The 19,657-nt window shown below is 55.4% G+C and overlaps 1 protein-coding gene across 6 annotated transcripts in view; it reads right to left on the bottom strand.

Annotated features, from left to right (window-relative positions):
- Positions 1-19,657, bottom strand: part of NCKAP5L (NCK associated protein 5 like) — a 31,022-nt gene continuing 11,365 nt past the window's right edge. Inside the window, exons 1-13 of one of the 6 annotated variants that reach the window (XM_081596621.1) lie at positions 15,801-15,955; positions 13,230-13,291; positions 11,983-12,141; positions 11,228-11,296; positions 11,080-11,118; positions 10,238-10,357; positions 7,179-7,292; positions 3,465-6,091; positions 2,373-2,535; positions 2,034-2,115; positions 1,413-1,721; positions 1,195-1,337; positions 1-892 (exon numbers count right to left, since the gene is read on the bottom strand). In XM_081596621.1, the coding sequence (XP_081452747.1) occupies positions 680-892; positions 1,195-1,337; positions 1,413-1,721; positions 2,034-2,115; positions 2,373-2,535; positions 3,465-6,091; positions 7,179-7,292; positions 10,238-10,357; positions 11,080-11,118; positions 11,228-11,296; positions 11,983-12,141; positions 13,230-13,291; positions 15,801-15,879 (4,179 nt within the window). In that variant the 5' untranslated portion in view covers positions 15,880-15,955 and the 3' untranslated portion in view covers positions 1-679. Of the gene's footprint in view, positions 893-1,194; positions 1,338-1,412; positions 1,722-2,033; positions 2,116-2,372; positions 2,536-3,464; positions 6,092-7,178; positions 7,293-10,237; positions 10,358-11,079; positions 11,119-11,227; positions 11,297-11,982; positions 12,142-13,229; positions 13,292-15,800; positions 15,956-19,657 lie in introns of those variants that run through there. The other 5 variants (XM_081596623.1, XM_081596622.1, XM_081596625.1 and 2 more) reach the window with 5 other exon arrangements.

Raw genomic sequence — 19,657 nt, 5'->3', positions numbered from 1 at the left:
TGGGGGGGTCCTCCACGTTTTATTAGGGATACGGCAGAAGCAGAGGCTGGAAGCAGAGCAACCGCGTTTTTAACAACAGATAAATTAACCGCAGTGTGGGGATGGGGGTGGGGGCTGGGTCAGACACTTTAATATATATATATATATATATAAACAACCAACAAAAAAAGACAGACAAATAGGCCCCAAAGATATGGGGCAGGAGAGGGCAGCACCATCCAGACAGCGGGGAGGACCAGAGCAGACAGAGAGAGAAGGCAACGTGACCCCTCGCCCCTAAACTCCACCAGCACGGGGCTGCTGAGGCAGGGGAGCCGCCAGGGTGGGCGGAGATGGCACGACCGGTGGGCAGGAAGCCCAGCACCACAAGATGGCTCAATCTGAAGCAGGAGTCGGGGCCGGGACACAGCGGCCTTGAACTCCCCACTCCCTCAGAGAAAGAGCCGTACTCTGGGTGAGAGAAAGGACCAAGGGTGGGGTCTCTCCCTGAGCTGAGAGCGGTCATCTCCTCCACAGCAGCGGCGGCGGCGGGTAGTGGGCTGTGCCGGGAACCCCCTTCACCTTCTGGTTCATCTGCCTCCTTGGTCCCTTCAGGGCGGGGCCCCGGGGGCGGGGCTTGATGAGAGCCGTCCAATCCGTGGTCTCCGCCTGCAGCGCGGGGCGTGGCTGCCGCTGCCACTCAGCCCTGACTCCCGCAAGAGGACAGAGAGTCGTAGAGCGAGTCGCTGAGAGACTCAGAGGTCTCCAACCCCGGGGGTCCCCCGCTGGCCACTCTCCCTTCCTCGCCCACGTCCGATGTGCTGGGGGTGCGACTGCCCCCAAACGCCGGGCCCTGGGGCGCAGGGGCGGGGCGGCTGGGCTCCAGGCTCCGCTTTCCATCCACGGGCAGGGCCTGGGGAAGGAGGGCAGGCTCGGGAGCAAGTACCTCTCACCTCCTGAGAGGCTCTTCCCACATGAGCGGGGCGCTGCAGAGGACGCAAGCTGGAGGCACGACTGAGCCAGTTCTACCAAGGTTCCGGAAGGGAGAGAAACCCTTTCCCCAAGACGGGTGTGAAAAGGCAGGTGGTGGGCTGTCTAGAGGGGCATCCAAAGGGCTGACTGCTCAGTCCTCCTCCCGGACAGGGCGGTACCTCACCCCTCGTCATTCCCCGCTGCCCTCCAGTGCTGTTCCCTTTCCCCTTCCGCCATGCTCACCATGGTAGTCCTGGGCAGCCCCTCCAGTTGTCGAGGTGGGCATAAGAAAGGGTCAGAGGAACCGCTGGCTGCCCTGGCATTGGGGAAGGTCCAGTTCTTGGCCAGCTGGACTGGAGGGGGTGGGCCTGGGTCTTCGCAGGGATCTGTCCGGGGACAAGGGGAAGGTGGGTGGTGGGCAGAGCTCCCACAAAGGCCCACCCCCCTGCCCAGGCACTCACCGTCTGGACAGGTCTGATGGCCCCGGTGGCCTGGAGCAGCGGTGAGCAGGGCAGGGAAGGCCGGCATGCTGGGGTGCCGCCCGCTCACCAGCAGCTCCTCTATGCCGGGGACCTCACGCTCCAGTGTGTGGGCACGGCGAGGGACTTTGGTAAGGGGTGGGGGCCGAGCTGGGGGCACCCCGGGTGGGGGCTCCAGCCGTGGTGGCTTGGTCTTCGGAAGATTCTTGCTGGGGGTCCCACTGCTGCCGTGGTCTGGGGGCGGGAAGGTCCCAATGCCACTGTCCAGGGTTCGCGTCAGAGAGCCACAGGCTGGGGAAGGGAGAGGAGGGGATGTGAGGCTCAGGTCGTTCAGCCCCTCCGCCTTCTTCTGGCTTCCTGCCCCAGCCCAGGCTCCACCCTTGGTCACCCTTCTAGCTCCACAGGCTCAGTTGTCCCTGCCTGCCGTGCCCGACCTCCCCTAGTCTTGGGAAGAAGACAGGGCAGGTACCCTAAGTGACAGGGAGATATTCCTGTGTAGTCCCAGTGCCCACTGGGGCTTGGCACGTGCTGTGATGACAGGAAGGAATAAAGTGAGCAAGGGGTGAGGGGCAGGTCCCAGCCTTGGCCCTTGACCCTGCTGACCTGTGAAGTGTGAGGTGGTCACTGGCTCGGCCAGACTGTCCTCGGAGGGCATCTCTTCTCGCCTCCCTGGCTCGATGCTTGGCTGTATGGGGTACAGGAGACCTCAGAGCCCCTTCTTCCTCCATGCCAATGCCCTCCTTCAGGGCCCCTGGAGTACGGACCTAAGAGTCCTGGCAACCCGCTAACCCTCAGAAGGCCCTCTCCCCTCACCATTCTCCTTAGAGATGAGAAATACATCCAGCAGCTTTCCGGCCCCAGGGAAGGGTAGCCCTCCAGGTCAGAGACCTGGCAGGGCCACAATGCCAGGGCCTCCACCCAGCCCCCGCCCCAGGAACTTACCTTCCCAGGAGGTTTTCCGCAGCCCTGGAGAGGGCCCACCAGGCCATTTCGGGGCCCACAAGCGGGCCAGGGGTTCTTGGGGTCAGAGGACACTGGCTGGAAATCGCCATACTCAGGTTTGGGTTCCCGCCAGCTCTTGGGGGGCAGTTCCTTGCCATCCACCCTAGGAGCGGGCAGTGCACATGGAAGTGAGGGAGGCCCAGACCCACCCACACATTCTGGCCTCACTTCCTCCAGTGGGACTGGTCCTAGAGAGGTACCTATTGCCTCCTACTCCTGGGGAAGAAGACATATGCCTGTTGGCTTCCTGCATCAATTCTCCTGACACCAGGAATAGGCTAAGACCCCAGGGGAAACCCCAGAGGACCAGCAGGGGCAGGAGTGATGGGAGAACTCCTCCACATCTACCTAGGGTCAAGCCTAGAGACCTATCTGATAATGTCCCCCAGTAGAGAATAGACATGGTCACATCCTGGTCCACATGTGACACACCCTGCCTACCCTAGCTGACCCTGCGTGCACTTGCTGTCCAAAGCACACTCTGCCTGCAGCCAGATTCCTGCAGACATTCTGCCTTACCTGGCCCAGACAGAGTAACCCCCTCTCTAAACCACAGCTCCCTTTGCTGAGTCTGTGGCAAGTGCCAAAAGGCACAAGGGGAGGGAGTCCTCCTTGTTCTACAGGATATAAAACCCCGGAGGGAGAAGACTTGCATTAACCATGGCTAGGTACTAGCATTCTTAACTTCGTAGGATCCCAGTCTGCCTCAACTGACTTGAGGCGATTCAGGGAAACGTTGACTGGTAACTCTTCTCAAAGGAGAAACTGAGTCTCAGCAAGCCAAATGTCAGACAGCCAGGGAAGAAGGGAGCTGGGGCACAAATCCCTAGCTCCTTGTTTGAGGTCCTGATCCCTCCTCTGGGCTGGGCCATTAACCCTCAGAAGATTTGGTGCTATGTCATTTGACCTCCTATACTCTTTGACCTCTGGGAAGCCCCAGTTCCCAGGAAAGGCAGCCCCAATCCCAGAGTGCCTGTGGAGGGCAAAGTGCCCCCAACTACTGAGCCCCTGCCAGTCGGTCCCAGCTCTCACCTGTTGAGAAGCTGCTGCATGAAGGTGTCTGCACCCTGGTACATGCCAACCAGCTGGCCCTGCCCCTGCCCCAGGCCTGCACTGGTCCCTGGTGCTGGGCCCCCAGGCCGAGGCCGGGCCCTGCTGCTCAGGTAGGCCTTTTCTTCCTCCAGTGCTCGGCGCAGGTCTTCCGCCTTGGCCATCAGCTTGGAGATGTTGAGACTCTCAGCCTCCAGCTTCCGGGCTTCCATCTTGACCTCCTTCCGGAGCGGGGACCCCCCAGCCCCTTCCTTGCCCTTGGTGGTCTCTGTGCGGCGGTTTAATGCTGGCAGCTTGCTCTTCTTAAGGCCAAACCAGCTGGCGATGCTGCTGGTGTTCCGATGCTTGGCCTCGGTGCCGGGCGCCCGCTCCTGGCCCTGGAGCCGCAGCATGTTCTCCTCGATGCCCTTCATCACCTTCTCCTCAATGGCCGAGTGTGGGGCCCGCCCCTCAGGGCCTGGGCCTGGGTCGGCAGGGCCAGGTGCTGGGGACATGGGCTGGGCCACGGTGCCGCCACAGTCTGCCCATGGTGGGCCCTTTCCCTTGTCAGGTTTGGGGGGCTCCTTGGTGGCTGGTGGGACCACAGGTCGGGGCACCACCTTGGTGGGTGACTTTGAAGGCAGCTTGGTTGGGCTGCTGTGGGGGCTCTTATTGGGCTTGCCAAGGCTGGGGGCTGAGGTTGGCACTTTGGCAGGGGTACGGGGTACCTGGGGGCACAGGGCCCCTGCCAGCCGGCTCTTGGCCAGCTCCACTTTGGTGAGGCAGCTCCGTGGTGAGATAGGCTCCAGGTCCACCCGGGCCCCCATGGAGTGGGAAGAGTAGACTCGGGCCCCGGGGTCCCCCAGGAGCCCAGATTCCTGTTGCTTCAGGCTACTTGTGCCTAAGGCCACTGCCCCCCGCAGGGCCCCCTTGGCTTCTGGCTGCTCAGGGGGCCTGGAAGCAGGGGGTGCTGTGTCTCCAGTGCTCTCCCCTGACTTCCCTACTCCCCGGGCCTTCTCAGTGCCAGGTCTGACTGGCACCCCGTTCTTTTCTGGGCCCTGAGGCCCCTCAGGGCCAGTCTTCAGTTTCCCCAGGGCTGCCAGTCTGTCCCGCAGAGGCGTGTAGCCAGGATCCCCAGGTCTCCGTCCTGCCCCCTGGCTGGGCTTCTTGGATGAACTGCCTGGGGCCCTGCGGCCAGGATGGGGAGACTCGGAGCCTGCCTTGTCCGAACTCTTCTCCTGGGTGCCCTCATAGGGGCAGGATTCTGGGTGGCAAGGGCTGGAGGGGATGCCAGGGCTTCTGAGGACCTCAGGGACCTGTGGCACCTCGAGAGTTAGTTGTGGGTAGGTGGGCACCTGCAGAGGAGATGGAGGTGGCTCTGGGGAAGGCCCCCTAAAAGTGTTCCGGGAAAGGTCCAGAATGTTCTCGTAACAAGGAGACACTGTGGGTCCTGGGGAAAGCGTAGCAGACAAGGCTGGCTGGGGAGGTCTGAGCTGTGCAGAGTCAGGGGTTGTGGAGCAAGGTGAAGGGCTGGTGGGCAGGCCCTGTGCCCCCTCTGGGGACAGCTCTCCTCCGCCCAGACCCCTGCGGGCCAGCAGTGGGGAGGGGCTGCCGTCTGAGCCACTGTTCCGACAGGGTATTCGGGAATTCCGGGGGAGCTGAGGGCTGAGCTGGGGGCCTCCAGGGCTGGGGACCTTCTCTGAGGCTGGAGGCAGCTTTAGAAACTTGAGACCTCTGGCTGGAGAGGGCAGAAGGGGTCCTTGGGCTTCCCCAGGAGAAGGGGGGCCAATTTGGAGCTTGCTTTTCACCTGAGATGAAGAGTGGGGGTGGCCAAGCCGTGAGCCCAGGGGGGTGTCCCCTGCACCCATGAACATGCTGAGGAAGGGGAGGGACCCCTGGCCCTCTGAGGTAGCACCAAAGCCCGGCCTGTGGGCCTCTGGGGTACCCCCAACCCAAGCTGACTTGGGGAGGCCTTTGGACTTGGACAGTTGTGGGGGCCCCTGGTCTGGGGAGGATGGCTGCCTGGGACCCAGGTGGTCCCCGCTGAGTGGGCAAGCAGCCCCGGCCAAGAAAGCCTGTAGGTAAGACTCCGTGTCTTCAAGGAGCTGGCCCAGGTTCAACTGCTTGCGGGCCAGGGCCCCTAGCAGGGTGTCTGGGCTGGGGGCCTCATTGGGGTCACCGGCCTCATCAGAAGAGGAAGAGGAGCTACTGCCTGGTGCACAGGGTAGCCCAGAACCAGTGCCCTGGGCCTGTGGGGGGCCCCTACCAGGGCCCCAGGGCCGCCCAGCACCTTCCTCCTCCCCCGGGCCCCCTAAGAGGCGCTCCCAGTGCAGCAGGCCTCCCAGGCTACCAGCACCTAGTAGCAGGTAGGGGGCCCAGGGAGAGGGTTCAGGCTGAGGCGGGCCACACAGCTCGCCATTGATGGGCTCCGGGGAGCCAGGACCCTCGCCTGGAGGCTGCCAGGGGGTAGCAGGTGAGCACAGAAGCAAGGGGTCCGTCTCTTCCAGGGCTCTCAGCACCTCCAGGATCTGCGCTTTCTTTCGAAGGAATGGGGAGAGGGCATCCAGCGCTGGGGGTGGGGCGGCTGGGGGACCTGGGCCTCCTGACCGCAGCTGCTGCTCCCAACATACCTTGGGGGAGAAATGGCATGAGGAGGAAACCATGTGCAGGCCTGGGACCTGAGCTGGCATAACTGAGTATGTCAGGAACAGAGCTGGCCTGCTTTGTCTATGTCCCCAAAAGGAACTGATGGCTTCTGGAATGTGCTGGAAAGTTTCCTCAAGAGTTTGAGTCCTGGTTACCCCAGATGTCCTTCCTGGCACACTTAGGGGGCACCTATCTCCCTTCCTGGTTATCCCAGTGCTACTTCCTACCAATATGGGTCCTGACCATCTACACCCCTGGTATCTCTATTTGCCCCAGAGGAGGGAGACCCATCCATTTTTTCAGGTTTCGGAAAGAACACAGACTCAAGAAGGGGATATGATGTGGCCAAGTCCTTAGTCAGTCGCTACAGGCAAGCCCAGGCCTTCTCAGGTCAGACAGCTGTCCTGCAGAGCTGATCCCCGTGGAGAAGCAGACTGGGAACAACTCCACTGTGAGCCTTTTCCTGCTTTTCCCTGGCCCCTTCTCAGGCCCGGTCCAGCCTGGTCCAGTGGTTAAACTACCTGGGCTCCTGAGCCAGACTGTGCGGGTTCAAGACCCAGGTCTATTGCTTAACTAGTTATAAGACTTTCAGCAAGTCATTTAATCTCTAAGCTTCACTGTATCATCTATAAAATAAGATGGTGATTGTGTTTAAATCTCACAAAATAAGATAAATGAAACCAGATAAATAAAAGAATGAATGAATTGGACTTGGATAAATAAATACGTGTATGGTTATAAATGTATGCCAAAAATCACCAAAAAAGAAAAAGATAAATGAGATCCAGGTGTCCGGCACAGTGCCTGGCACAGAGTTAAGAGCTCAGAAGTGTTAACTGTTGAGTCTGACTGCAGTGCTAACACTTTTACTCACAAGGCCAGTGGTTAGGGGTGGGGATCTGTTTTTCTTGGTACGAGGCTGACAGCTGAGGGCTCACACCCAGCCTGGATGAGAATCTGTGTGCCCGGAAGCAGTCCTTCCCCTGAGACTTGTTAGGAAACAGTCGTGGAGCACCAGCTGACGAGCCCAGTGCCAGCAGAGCCACAGACCATGGAGCCCAGCCCTCCTACCTCTCTCTGCCCAGTGCAGCGCCCCAGAGGCAGCGAGGTGGCCGGTCCCTCGGCGGAGCTCAGGGAGGGCGAGGCCGGTGGCTCTGAAGGTGGCTGGAGTGGGGCCAGTGGGATCTACAGGGGAGAAGCGAGGTTAGCACAGGTGCTGTCAGCCCAGGGCCCTGTGCCCTCAGGGAGCTACAGCTTCCCATCCAGGGGCAGGGGAACATCCTTCCCTGCTCCTTCAGTGACATCTCCTGGCCCAAGGTGTGGCTTTCACCGCTTGGGTCAGAGGTACCTTGGGAGATCCCAGCACAGGTAGAATGAAGAAATGAAAGCTCAGGTGGTGGGGTGGGGAGGTGGGACCGGGCAGGTGCCTGGAGAAAGAGAGTGCCACGAGGGACCGGGCAGGTGCCTGGAGAAAGAGAGTGCCACGGGGGCCACAGGGCAGTGTCAGGCCTAACCCAGGTGTCTGCCGAGCCCCCAAGATCCTCTGCTTTTCTGTGGAGCCTCTTCCCTGAGTACAGAGAGGGTGAGCCTCGAGGCCCATTTCTGTTCTGACCACCTGTGACCCAGCCTCCACAGGAATGGCCGAGACTAACGGAAGCAGCGTTGTTTACTGGGTCCTGGAATAGAGATGGTGGCAGTTACTACTTCCATCTCCCCTGAATGGCCTCTGCTCGGAGGATTACCAAAGTTGTATTTAATCACAGATCACTTCTCTCTCATTCCTCTTCTCTTAGGCACCTTGATGAGACACAAGTTAGCTTCAACTCTCCCCCGTCTCTTGCACTCTACAGCTGTTAAGTCCTGTGTCTGTGGTGTCTCTGCCTCCCCTCCGGCCGAGCCATCTGCAGCGGCTCCTTTGGTGTGCCATCCTCACATCTCTGGCCTGAAAGCTGCTCAGCATTTCAGTCTTGCTCACCTGACAGTGTGGCTTTCCCATCTCCTGTGCACAAGGCAGCCCAAAGCACCTTTTTCTTTTTTGTCTAAAGCATCTCTGTGCTCACAGCCTCTTCTGCCAGCCCACTGCCTCCACTAACATGTCTGAACTCTTCGGTCGGCATTATAGCCAGATCTACCGGTACTTCCCTGACACTGTCCCCAGCTTTGTCTCACTCCCTCTTTACACAATCTTTGCTCAAGTCTGGCTGAACAGCTCTCTGCTCCCTAGGGTCCCCTGCTCTGTTCCTCCCACAGGGCACCCCTTCTCCCAGACCCCTTCTGTACTGTTTAAAATCTCCTGTCCATCAGGAATTCCCTGGTGGTCCATGGTTAGGACTCTGCTTTCACTGCTGAGGGTCTGGGTTCAATCCCTGGTCATGGACCTAAAATCCCACAAGCGTCATGGTGCAGTCAAAAAACAAAAATAAGAATAAAACAAAACTAGAATAAAAAAGTAAACATCTCCCATCATCAGGGCACAGTCACCTCCTCAGGGCACTCTCTTTAGCCCATCTCTGATGGCCTCTCCCCCTCCCTGGGCTTTTGGTCAGCACTGTCACCCTTTGCAGCTCTGCTTTAGTGACCAGAAGCCCCAGCTCTCTCCAATTCCATGTGTGCTGGCAAAGGCACTGCTTACAGTAAGAGCTTAATTAGCATTCGTTCAATGGAGCTTCCATCCTAGCAAAGCACAACTTGGAAATAACATTAATAATGATAACTAGCTGCTAATCATTGACTACTACAGGTCAAGCAATAGATATTATCTCATTTCATCCTCACAACAGCCTGCAATATAGGTATTTTTATCCCCACTTATAAAGGAAAAAAACCTATGATTTGTATGGTTAAATAATCTATCCAAGGTCACACAGCTAAGAATTAGCTAAGTTAGGGACTCAACCCAAGTTCATCTGAGGCCAAGGTTTGTGCTTTTTCCATTATGTCATGTTACTTCTGGGGAAGATAAATCTATGGTCCCAAACCCCAAAATTCATTAAAAAATCTCCAACTCAAATCCCAGAATTCATTTACTAAAAAACAAACGATTTCAGGATGATCTACGCCTCTGTTATCGTCAGTCACTGAGAAGAGTGTGGACAGGGTGAGCTTGGCTGGTGTGGTCTGGCCTTCAGGTCAGCCCATGGCAGGGCCAGGACAGGACGCAGGAAGCTGCAGAGTCACTGCAGCTCAGTCACCCATGTCTGCACCGGCCTGGGGAGACACAGGCTTCATCTGCCAGGGGTCAGGCTTCCCAGGGAGCTGAGGGCATCCTGCTCAGGGTCTGGGGGGCCAAGGGCTGCCTGGTTTGTATCCCAGACATATAAATTTAGACACAAACACACACAAGGTGTTTCTCTTCCTGTCAAGTCAGGGTGGGTTAGGGGTATGCTGGCTGACCTCAGAACCCATTGTGCACCTTCGATATGTGGAGCTGCTCCTGATTCCCCACAGGCACACTACATCCCTGGGGCTTCCAGACAAAGTGGACCCCATGTTACATGTTAACTGAGCCCAGGGTTCACTACCACTAGCCTCCTGCTCCTCCCAGGATAAGGCAGGTGTCAGGGCTGGAAGCAGGGATGAGTGTCTGTGGCCAAGACTGGGTCAGAGGGTGGGCAGATGTAGCCGGAGGTGGGCAGATGCAGCCAGGCGTGTGCAGAGTCATCCGGGTGAAGGGCCTTCCCTAACCTCTCCATGACACCAAGCACTGGGTGCCTTACACCCGGCCCCACCCCTGCCCCTGGCCAAGAAGAGGAAAGGCAGGGGCCAAAGGGGCCTCGCGGGAGCTAGCTTGAAATGACTGCATTTTCAGCATCCACCCATCTCTCTACTCAGGGTGGAGGAAGCCAGGACTTTGTCAACAAGGGACACCAACTGGCTGGGTGGGCAGCACCTGGGAGGTGGGGGACAGCCAAGCTTAAGGGATCTTAGGAAGTTTCCCCTCACCCAAGGCTCAGATCTATCAGGCGCGGGGGGCCTGCCCTGGAAGGCCATAGCGCTCAGAATGGAAGCCAATGGCTGACAACCTGCTTCTGTAGGTGTTTGGGAGAAGAGGGGGTGATGATGATGGCAGGGCTGAGTTGGGAGGCAGGAGGCTGAGATGTGAGGAAGGAGGGAGAATCGCATGTGCCCACCTGAGGGAGGGAGCCCGCTGTCAGCTGGAGTTTCTGCTGAAACAGGGCGCTCAGCATCTGGTTCTGCCGTTCCAGGTCAAACACCCTCTTTTTCAGCTTGATGCACTCCTCTCGCAGGTCCTGCAGCCCCCAGGAGGCGGAAGAAGGCAAGGTGGTGGGGAGAGGGAGAGTGGTGTGAGCACAGTCGCTTCATCAGAACAGTGGGCACTCCTACTGGGCATGCGCTTCTCTTGCAACCTCCTATGAAGGAGTTGAGCCTGCCTATATTTATGGCTCTCGCATCTTCTGGGGGTGGTAAATTTTCTAAAGTTTACCACTCCTGGTCGGAAGTAATTCCATTCCCTTTCGCAGCTTTCTCATCTCTGGAGCCAATCCTCTGCCTCTTAGAAACCACACATCAAAGATGGGCTCATGTAAGGCAGAGGAAGACTTGGGGGTCAGAGTAGCCCACATGTCAAGAAATTACCCACAGTACTTGAGTCAATATTTAGATGTCACCTTATGCTCACAACATCAACATTGCTATCAGGGCTATAGTGATCTGGAGAAACTAGCTGGGGCCTGGATAATGGAAGGATTCAAGCCCAAATCAAAATTACTATCGCTTGGAGACCTGGCCTTACCTAGCGTGGCCCTGGCTCCAGGTCAAACAGTATGGACTGTCCAAGATAGAGAAAGGGGACTCTGCTGGAGAGCCAAGAGGCCATTTCTACCTTCCTCGATCCCCTAGCTAAGCAGGCTCAGGGGTCCCCAGGAAGGACCTCCCCTGCTGTACCCAGGGCCTCCTCCCAGGGCATCTGGGCTCAGGTCTGGGGGTATGAATGTCTCCTGTGGCCTTTTACCTTTTGGTTCAGCAGTGCCTGCACCACGTGGTTGGCAACCTGGGGAGAGAAAGGCAGAGCTGAGGAAAAGCTGTCAGCTGACTGAGTCTCTGACTGGAGCCTGGAGCCGACCAGCTATGCTCCCCACAGGCGGTACCAGTCCACCCACCTCGTCCAGACAGCGCTCGTAGGTCTCCCGCTGATTTTCGTTGGCTTGGGCAAGTGCTGAGTTCTCTGCCTGCAGGGAGGAGGAGGAGGGTAAATGGGAGGCTAAGCAATCATTCTTCCCCAGGGCAGGTTCCTCTTGGGAAGGAGAGGCAAGGAGTCCAGTAGCTCTCTCCCTGCCCCAGCTCTTGGCTCCAGGGTGATTCTGTCAGGGGCGAGCCCGTAAAGACCCAGGGCATCCAGAAGGCAGAGCTGAGACAGCTGGTCCTTTGTTACCCCGACTTCCGTCCATGAGGCTGGGAGATACAGTGGCCAGGAGGACCAAGGTGGGAGGTGCTAAAAGTTACCCTTATTTCCCTGGGGAGAAGGCAGAGGAGGCTGGAGGGAGGAGGGCAGGGTCTTAGGAACGTGGTAAGAAGCCTAGTTCATGGATCCGTGTACCCTTGTCCCTCAATGCCTGAGACCTTTCCTTCTGTGGCCTCTGTGGCCACCCCTTTCCTACAGCCGGGGCACGAAAGTGGGGTAAAGAAGGGAGATATCTGGAGGTTAGTACAGCCCCACCCTTGCGCATGCCTCTTGTCTTGAGCTGGCATGAAGACTGGAGAGCTAAGAGTAAGGAGAGGGGGTCTCAGAGGGGCTCTGCTGAAGAAACATTCAGCTCTGCTCTAGCCTGGAAAAGCAGGCTGAGAGGAAGGTTGCCCCGCACCTCCAAACCCACCCAAGCTTGCAGGGCTCTGGCCGGCCTGCCCCATGCCCCACCTCCAGCTCCCGCAGCCGGTGCAGGAGTTCCTGGCAGGTGCCCGGCTCCGTGCTGCCATCACCACCTTCTCCTGGGCTCAGGTTTCCAGGGCTCCCGGCCGACTGGTCCATGGCCTCCGACATCAGGCCCTGGGGATAAGTGAGAGAAGCCCCGGCAGGCTACTCCAGGGCACAGGGAGGTGAGCAGAGGAGAAGGAGGACAGAGACAGAACTTGTCAGTTTTCTCAGAGTTGGCATCCATGTGACCCCTGTGCCTTGGACACTGTAACAACTCGGGGTCAGGCTCAGATTCCTGCTCATGGGACAGACACATAGACATGCTCTTCCATCTCAAGACCACAGACCACTGTTTTTATAAACTCTTATGACTGCCCTTGTCCTCTTACCGATTACACAGACACTGGCCAGGAGCCAAGAAACCTGAATTCTCCGCTGAGGTTGGTCTCAAACTAACACCCTGTATCTTCTTGGCAGAGTGGGAGGTGGCCTGCGGGCCTCCAAGCCTCCCTGCTTCTGGCGAGGCCCCCGTGGACCAGCCTCTGTGCACGCTGGGCCCTCTGCAGGGGTATCTTGATACCCATTCCCCTTCTGCTTTTCCAGCTCCTTCCTACTCATTTTCTAGGGCTCCCACTCCAAGGCTGAGTCAGGTACTCCTCCTGCTCAGCTCTGTAAGTGTCCCCCCAGACTGTCAACTCTGTGAGGGCAGGGACACTGTCTTCATTTCATTGACTAGATACCCAATGTGATACCTGGCATGGAAGAGACCGACTGATGGCTGAACAGACTAGTTTGTCATTGCATGAACACAACAGAGCCAGGTTTCTGACCTGTATCACGTTACGTGATCCCCGCTCCCACCCCACTCCAAACTGTTGCCATAGTGACTGGCTTTCCTTGACTAGTCTTCATCTTCCATTTGAGTTTCAATTTTTCAGCTAGAAGAAAGTACTCCTTTCCTTCCTCTGCACAAATACTGTTGAAATTTCCAGTAGATGGGAAACCCTTCCTAATGCAAAAGGGTAGGGGTCCCTAGTCTACCACCAACTACTTGCCTCCCTGATCCGCTGAAGCTCCCACAAAAGGGGCTTAGCGCTTTTGGACCAAGGAAGAGGAGCCCTCAGCAGCTCACCTAGCAGGCATCTGAATGCTCTTTCCTCCCTCCTCTGTGGGGCACAGAGGATGCCTTGCCCAACCCAGCCCTCCTCCAGCCCCCACCACCAGCATGCCCAGGTTCCAAAGCCCCTCACCTGTCTCTGCCTCCTCACCCAGGCTGGCACACTCACGCACGCAGCCAGAATGGTCACCTTGCCTGTGGAGACACAGAGGGAGACAAGGTCAGCTGTGCATTTATTGGCTTCCTACTGCCTGGCATCCTGGACCAGAGGGATAAACAAGCCAGAGAAAATCCTGCCCGTATGAAGCTTCCATTCTACTGGGACCAGCAGGTAATACCAGAGCTAAACCAATGAACCGAAATCAGGTCCTGAGAAGGTGCTGAACATGACAGCGAGGCAGAGATCTACCTGCATGAACGGGCAGATGAAATCCTGGAATGGGAAAAGCATTCCAGGCAGAGGAAAGAGGCAGCGCAAATGGCCCCAGCTCTCAGCCAGAGGGGAATGAACAGCAACACAGCCCTTCCCCAGCGTACGTCATCTTCTTTCATCCTCACGACCACAAAGGGGGTCAAGTGCTATTACTGACACATATTTGAGATGAGGAAACAGAGGCAAAGGAAGCTACACCTGCATCCTCAGAGTGCATCCTTCGTGCTGGCATGTTCTCCTGTGTCATGGATCACATCTGATTCTCCTTTCAACCTCGTAAGGAGGGTGATGGGGGGAGGTGCCAGCCTGCTCTGAAGCGAGCTCCAGGGACAAAGGATGCTGCCCACACCATATGGCTGGTTCACAGAGCACAGTGGGCAGGCCTGGGCCCCCCTTCCTATGTAGCCTCTCTGTACATCCATGTTCTCTGTGCTTCGGGCACTTAGTCTCAGTGTTCCCAGAGCTTTGCAGTCAGACAGACCTGGGTTAGAAGCTGACTCAGCAAAATCAGTTTCCGCACTCCTAACATGGGGATAAGAACACCTAGTCCAAAGGGCTGTTGGAGCAGGAAGTGAGATAATGTGTGTAGAGAGTCTTGCATGGACTCCGATAAATGAAGGCTTTTCACCCTAGCAGTTCACCTGTAAGCAGACCCTAAGTCCCAGGTCCCTCTCCCTGGGGGTCTTTAAAGGAGGGGCTTCTGAAGATCTGAAGTGTTGCCCCTCTGTCCTGCCTGTAGGGGCTTCCTCCTCCCCGACCCCTTCCCTGGCAGCCCTCCGGCCCTCACTCTCTTCCACCTAATAATCTAGAAACAGAAAGGGAGAGAAGGAGAGAAGGCTTCTTTCCAGGTGGGGGTGGAATGGGGAGGGAGAAAAAACAAGCATGTGCACAACAATGGGAAGTGGGCTTCTGAAAACTAGAGAAAAAGGAAAAACTGTGCAATGCTTATTTTTGACACTCCACCACAATCTGAAGTCCTTTGTTATTTTAACATCATAAAAATGTATTGAGTTATAACTTTGTTTGCTCATAACATTATCACGCTTGCTATATTTAGAAATGGACAGACCTCAAAAGAAATGAAAAAAATTCAGGAAAAAGCCTCCTTCCCACATACACAAACAGGGGTTAAAACCAAAACAGGCCTCAGAGGACCAGTTCCAGCCCACCCTGCGTCACTCATCCCTGGGCCACCATCCTCCTGCCAGGTGGGGGCTCCCCCTGCTGTAGGAGAGGCCTGTCCCCACAGGTCACCAGCGTCCCCTCGACCTCCTCATCACTTACGTCCCCAGTGGACACCTCCAGAAATAGAGGGGCAGGGGCAGGGAGGGGAGTGCTTGGGAGGGTGAGAAAAAAACAGGAGGATGAAGAAGGGGAGTGGGATGAACAGGGCTGTGTCTGGAGGCCACAAATGGGAAAGATAAAGTGGTAGAAACCTCCAGTCTTTGTCTTCTTCACACAACCACAGAAACCAAACTAAGGGTGAAGGTGGTTTAGGAGGGTATCTTTTGCTAAAATAAATAAATGAATGAATGAAAAAGCATCCAGGTCAGGCATGAGGCCTGTGTGTGTACTGAGGAGGGTGGGGACCCAACACACCCCACCAAGCCAACCACCACCACCCTCGGATCTGAACTCCCGGGAATCCCAAGGCAGGGAGGCCTGAATCCCACTGTGACCTGGGGGAGACCCTCCAAGGGACAAGCCACCGGAGTGCAACAACTTGTCAAGGGCGTCAGCGTCCGGGTCCGAGCAGGGCCTCAGAGAGGCTCCAGACATGTCGGCTAAAGGCGGGCTGTGACTCAGCCCTACTTTCGGGAGAAGTTCTCTGCCCTCAGCCCAAGTGGTCTGGCCAACTCCAGACGCTAGGCCTTCTGTGCATCTGCACGGCCACAAGATGAGGGCAGGAAACTGTCAGCCCGGATTGTTGAGTCACTCGGAAGAGGCCTGCATTTAAACTTGGCGCTGGGGAGGTGCGTGCTGTGAGCCTGGGCTCAAGATCTCTAGACTGAAAACTTCTTGCATCTTTAGCCTCCTCTGGGGAAAATTATGATCCAGAGCGACAATACCACCTCTAGCTCCCAAACTGAGCCCAATTAGTAATTTGGCCCTTCGGAGTCTGAGGTTTCGACCCAAATCTCTTGAGGAAAAACAAAAACAAAAAACAATCCAGATCAGTTCCCCAGTGGCTGTCCCTGCAGGGTCAATGGGGGTCCCCTCCCCAGGGCCAAGCACCCCCGTCCACCCTCAGGCCCCACAACTGCTACTCACAGCTTCTGTGCTCAGCCCCACCTGGAGCCCAGGAAAACCCCTGGCCTGGGTTTTTCGGGATGGCCCTGCTTTCAAGCATTCCTCTGGGGGCCCCACAACATATCCTGGGTGTCCGATGTGGGTCTGGAACACAGGACGCTCACTGGCCCAGCTGGGTAGGGATGGAGCTGCAGCGGGTGGGAGCTTGAACTTGAATGGGGAGGCTCTCCCGCCAGAACTGCCAACGGGCAACCCCGCCCTCCACAAAGGCCTGATTCAGAGGGAGGTGACCTCAGTGCTGAGGGGAGGGAGGGAGAGAAAGAGCAGAGCCTCTCTGGCCCTCCTTCAGAGGAGACAGCGAAGGGGGAACAGCTGCTCAGGGGTTCTCTGGGTAACCCAGGGAAGGGGCAGGTGCAGCCCAATGACTGAGTGAACCTGGGTGGTCGCTCATCTCTTTACCCTAGTCAGGCATGTTGGGCAACCCCGCAAAAAGACTGTCCCGGCCTTTTAGGCAGCCAGATTAAGGAGGGGGAGCCTGCAGCTCCCAACCCCTCTCCAGCCAGGGCACAGGCAAGAAGACCCCTCTGTAATCTCAGAGTCCAGGCTTGGGAGGAAGGGGCCAGAGAGATGGCAGAGAGCCGGTTCTCTAGGCTCCCTCACCCTGGCCCTTAGCCAAGGCCTCTGGGCCCTGATGAGCCCCTCACTGACCAGCTGTTCCCCTCTAGAGTCCTCTAGGGAAAAAGAGCCAGGGGCCAGGAGGTGGGGGAGGGGCGGGCAGCTGTGGGAAGGCAGAGATGGAGTTGGCTTTAATAACAGAATCGTCCGTGTAATACAAGCGTTTCCCCCTCTGCTCCCCCCATCCCCCAGCTGCTTTCTGGAATCCCCGTCACACCCAGGAGTCTACTTGTAAACAGCAACTTCTTCATCCACAGCAACACTCCTTTCCAGACAAGATCTGCCCTGGGCTGAGGGTAGGGAAAAAAACAAAACAAAACGAGGACTGAGGCCCCTGGGCATTCCTGGTCTGAGAGTGGCTCCTTCCTCTGGGCTAAAGCATCTCTTAGCCCCAAGTATTCCCACTGGTCTCCCCCACCCCCTCACTCAGGGCCAGAGGCAGACAAGAATTTCCTTCCCTCCTCCTGACAACTGGCCCCAGGACACAATAGCCCTTCTGAGAGGCAAGTGTCCACGGGGAAGGGGCCCACTGCACCCCTCCTCCAACTTCCTCCTCACAGGCACTCCAAGAACCTCCAGACCATGGTGGAGGTTCTTTCAAACTGACAGTAGGTCAATCACGGCCGGAGGCAGGGCAGCGTTGTTACGAGCCCAAAAGGCTTATAGATGTTGATACCTTTTGTCTCTCCTCCCCAGATCCTTTCCGTTGCCCGTTGCCCGTTCACAGCATCACCCAACAATAAAAGCAGCTGCTGGGGGTGGGGAGGGAAGGGGCTCTGACAGACTCAATGGGTTTATTTATAGGGCCACACGACAGGGGCTCTGCAGCCAAGACGCCTAGCCCCACTCCCAAAAGTCCAGCAGGCCCATCCTGGCCTGGCCAAGGGAACTGGAAAAAGCCTCAGGCCAGAAGGTTTGGCTTATAGTCCCAACAGTGCAATTTATTTGCTGTGTGACTCTAGGCAGATCGCTCCATTTCTCAAGGATTAGTTCTTTCATGCCAAATGGAGGTTGCTCTAGAACAGTGGTTCTCAAAGTGAGGTCCAGGGATCCGAGGCCCTTTCAAGGAATCCACAGGGTCAAAACTATTTTCACAATATCACTAAGACATGATTTGCCTTTTTAACTCTCTTTGTCTCAGGAGTAAGCAGTGACATTTTCCGGAGACTACAAGATAAGTGATAACACGACAGATTGAACACAGAAGCAGATATGAGAATCCAGCTGCCTCCAATTAAGTCAGACACGACAGATTTGCAAAAATGAAGAACAATGTCATTCTTTTCACTATTTTTTTGTTTTGGAAAATAGATAATTATTTTTCATAAAATGTTAACATGGGTTATTGTTAGCTTAAAATGAATTAAATATTCAAAACTCTCAGTTATAATTTATATGACAGTGAATGTCAGTAGGTACAATCCATGTGAACCAAAGCTCTTTGGGGGGTCTTCAATTTTCAAGAGTGCAGAGGGGTCCTTAGACTCAATAGTTTGAAAAAAGTCACTTTTCTTAGAACAATGTTATCCAGTAGAACTTTTCGTGATGATGAAAATGTTAATTCTGTGCTGTTTAATAAACATGGTAGCCACCAGCCACATATGGCTACTGAGCATTTGAAATGTGGCTAGTCCAATGGAGGAACTGAAATTTAAATTTAAATAGCCATATGCAGCTGGTGGAGACTATACCGGACAGTGAAGCTAGAAGATCCCTGGGTCTCTTGACTTAAGCATTCAAGGTCAATGCTTCTTTCCCGTCCAGTGGCTATGAGTAAGGAAGGACAGGCCTTGATACTCCTGTCCCCAGGCTTTGGCTCACGTTATTTCTCACTCTCTCTTCACTAAAGGAAGGCCATCTAAGCCAGATGGGCAGTCCTGCTGGCCCTGTTACCGAGGCTTAGAGTTGCTCTCTCATTCTCAACAACTACTTCACACCTTCGCCAATCACCTCATACTTCTGGTCTCCCATCTTCCCTCGTTTCCCCAGAGGATTGGCCATCAGAGGGGAAACCTCTCAAACCTCCTGCCACCACCCTCCCATCCTCTGTCCCTCCTCTCCTCCTGTTACAGCAGAGAGGCTGCTCTTTCCTCCGGCAAGGCCAGGCCTTCCTGTTCCAGACCCTTCCCAACTTCAGGGTCTACTTCCGGAAGGGATCTTTCTCTACAGGGATCTACCTTTACAACTTCTCAGGTACTTTCATCTTAAAAGTGATTTTCCCTTGACATTTCTCCAGACACTGCCCTCTTTTGCCTTTTACAGCCAAATTTCTTTAAAAAAAAAAAAAAAAAAAAGCCACCCTTCCTTCTCATTCTTTCCTCAACCTGGTCCAATTTCAGCAGTAACTGCCACAAGGCTAAATCCTACAGTATTTTTCAGTCTCCACTGCTTTCTTAGGTGCCTCTGGTGGTTACTTCCCGCTGGGCTTTTTTTTAAAGCTTCGAGACATAGTTCAACTCACACACAACTCACTCATTTAAAGTGTACAATTCAGGGGTTTGTACCATATTCACAGATATATATAGACCATGACCATAGTCAATTTGAGAATATTTTCATTACCCCTTAGTTACCACCCCCTCATGCCCAAACCTAGGAAACCACTAATCTATTTTCTGTCTCTATAGCTTCCCCATTCTGGACATTTCATATGAATGGAATCATATAACAGGTAGACTTCTATGACTGGCTTCTTGCACTCTGCATGTTTTCAAGGTTCATCCCTGTTGAAGCATGTATCAGTACTACATTCCTCTTTATGGCCAAATAATAGTCCATGGTATGACTATGCCACAATTTATCTATTCAGCCACTAATGGACATTTGAGCTGCTTCCACTGTTTGGCTATTATGCACAATGCTGCTCTAAGCACTGCTGTAATAGTTTCACGTGGATGAAAGCTTTCATGGGTATACACTTAGGAGTGGGACTGCTGGGTCATATGGTGACTTTAACTTTAAATTTTTGAAGAACTGCCAGCCCATTTCCCAAAGTGGATGTATCATTTTAGAGTCCCATCAACAGTGTGAGGGCTGCAATTTCTCCATGTCCTCACCACTCGTTATTGTCTGATTTCCTAATTCTAAGTCACCTTAGTAAATGTGAAGTGATATCTCATTATGGTTTTGATTTCTGTTTCTTTGATTGATGATGTTGAGCATCTTTTCAAGGGCTTATTGGCCACTTGCATGTTTTCCATGGA

Source organism: Giraffa tippelskirchi, chromosome 4, assembly GCF_054371585.1.
Source record: "Giraffa tippelskirchi isolate mGirTip1 chromosome 4, T2T-mGirTip1v1.2.pri, whole genome shotgun sequence".
Taxonomy (NCBI): Eukaryota; Metazoa; Chordata; class Mammalia; order Artiodactyla; family Giraffidae; genus Giraffa; species Giraffa tippelskirchi.
The sequence above is the reverse complement of the archived record's forward strand: the minus strand, read 5'-3'. Positions and strand labels throughout refer to the sequence as shown.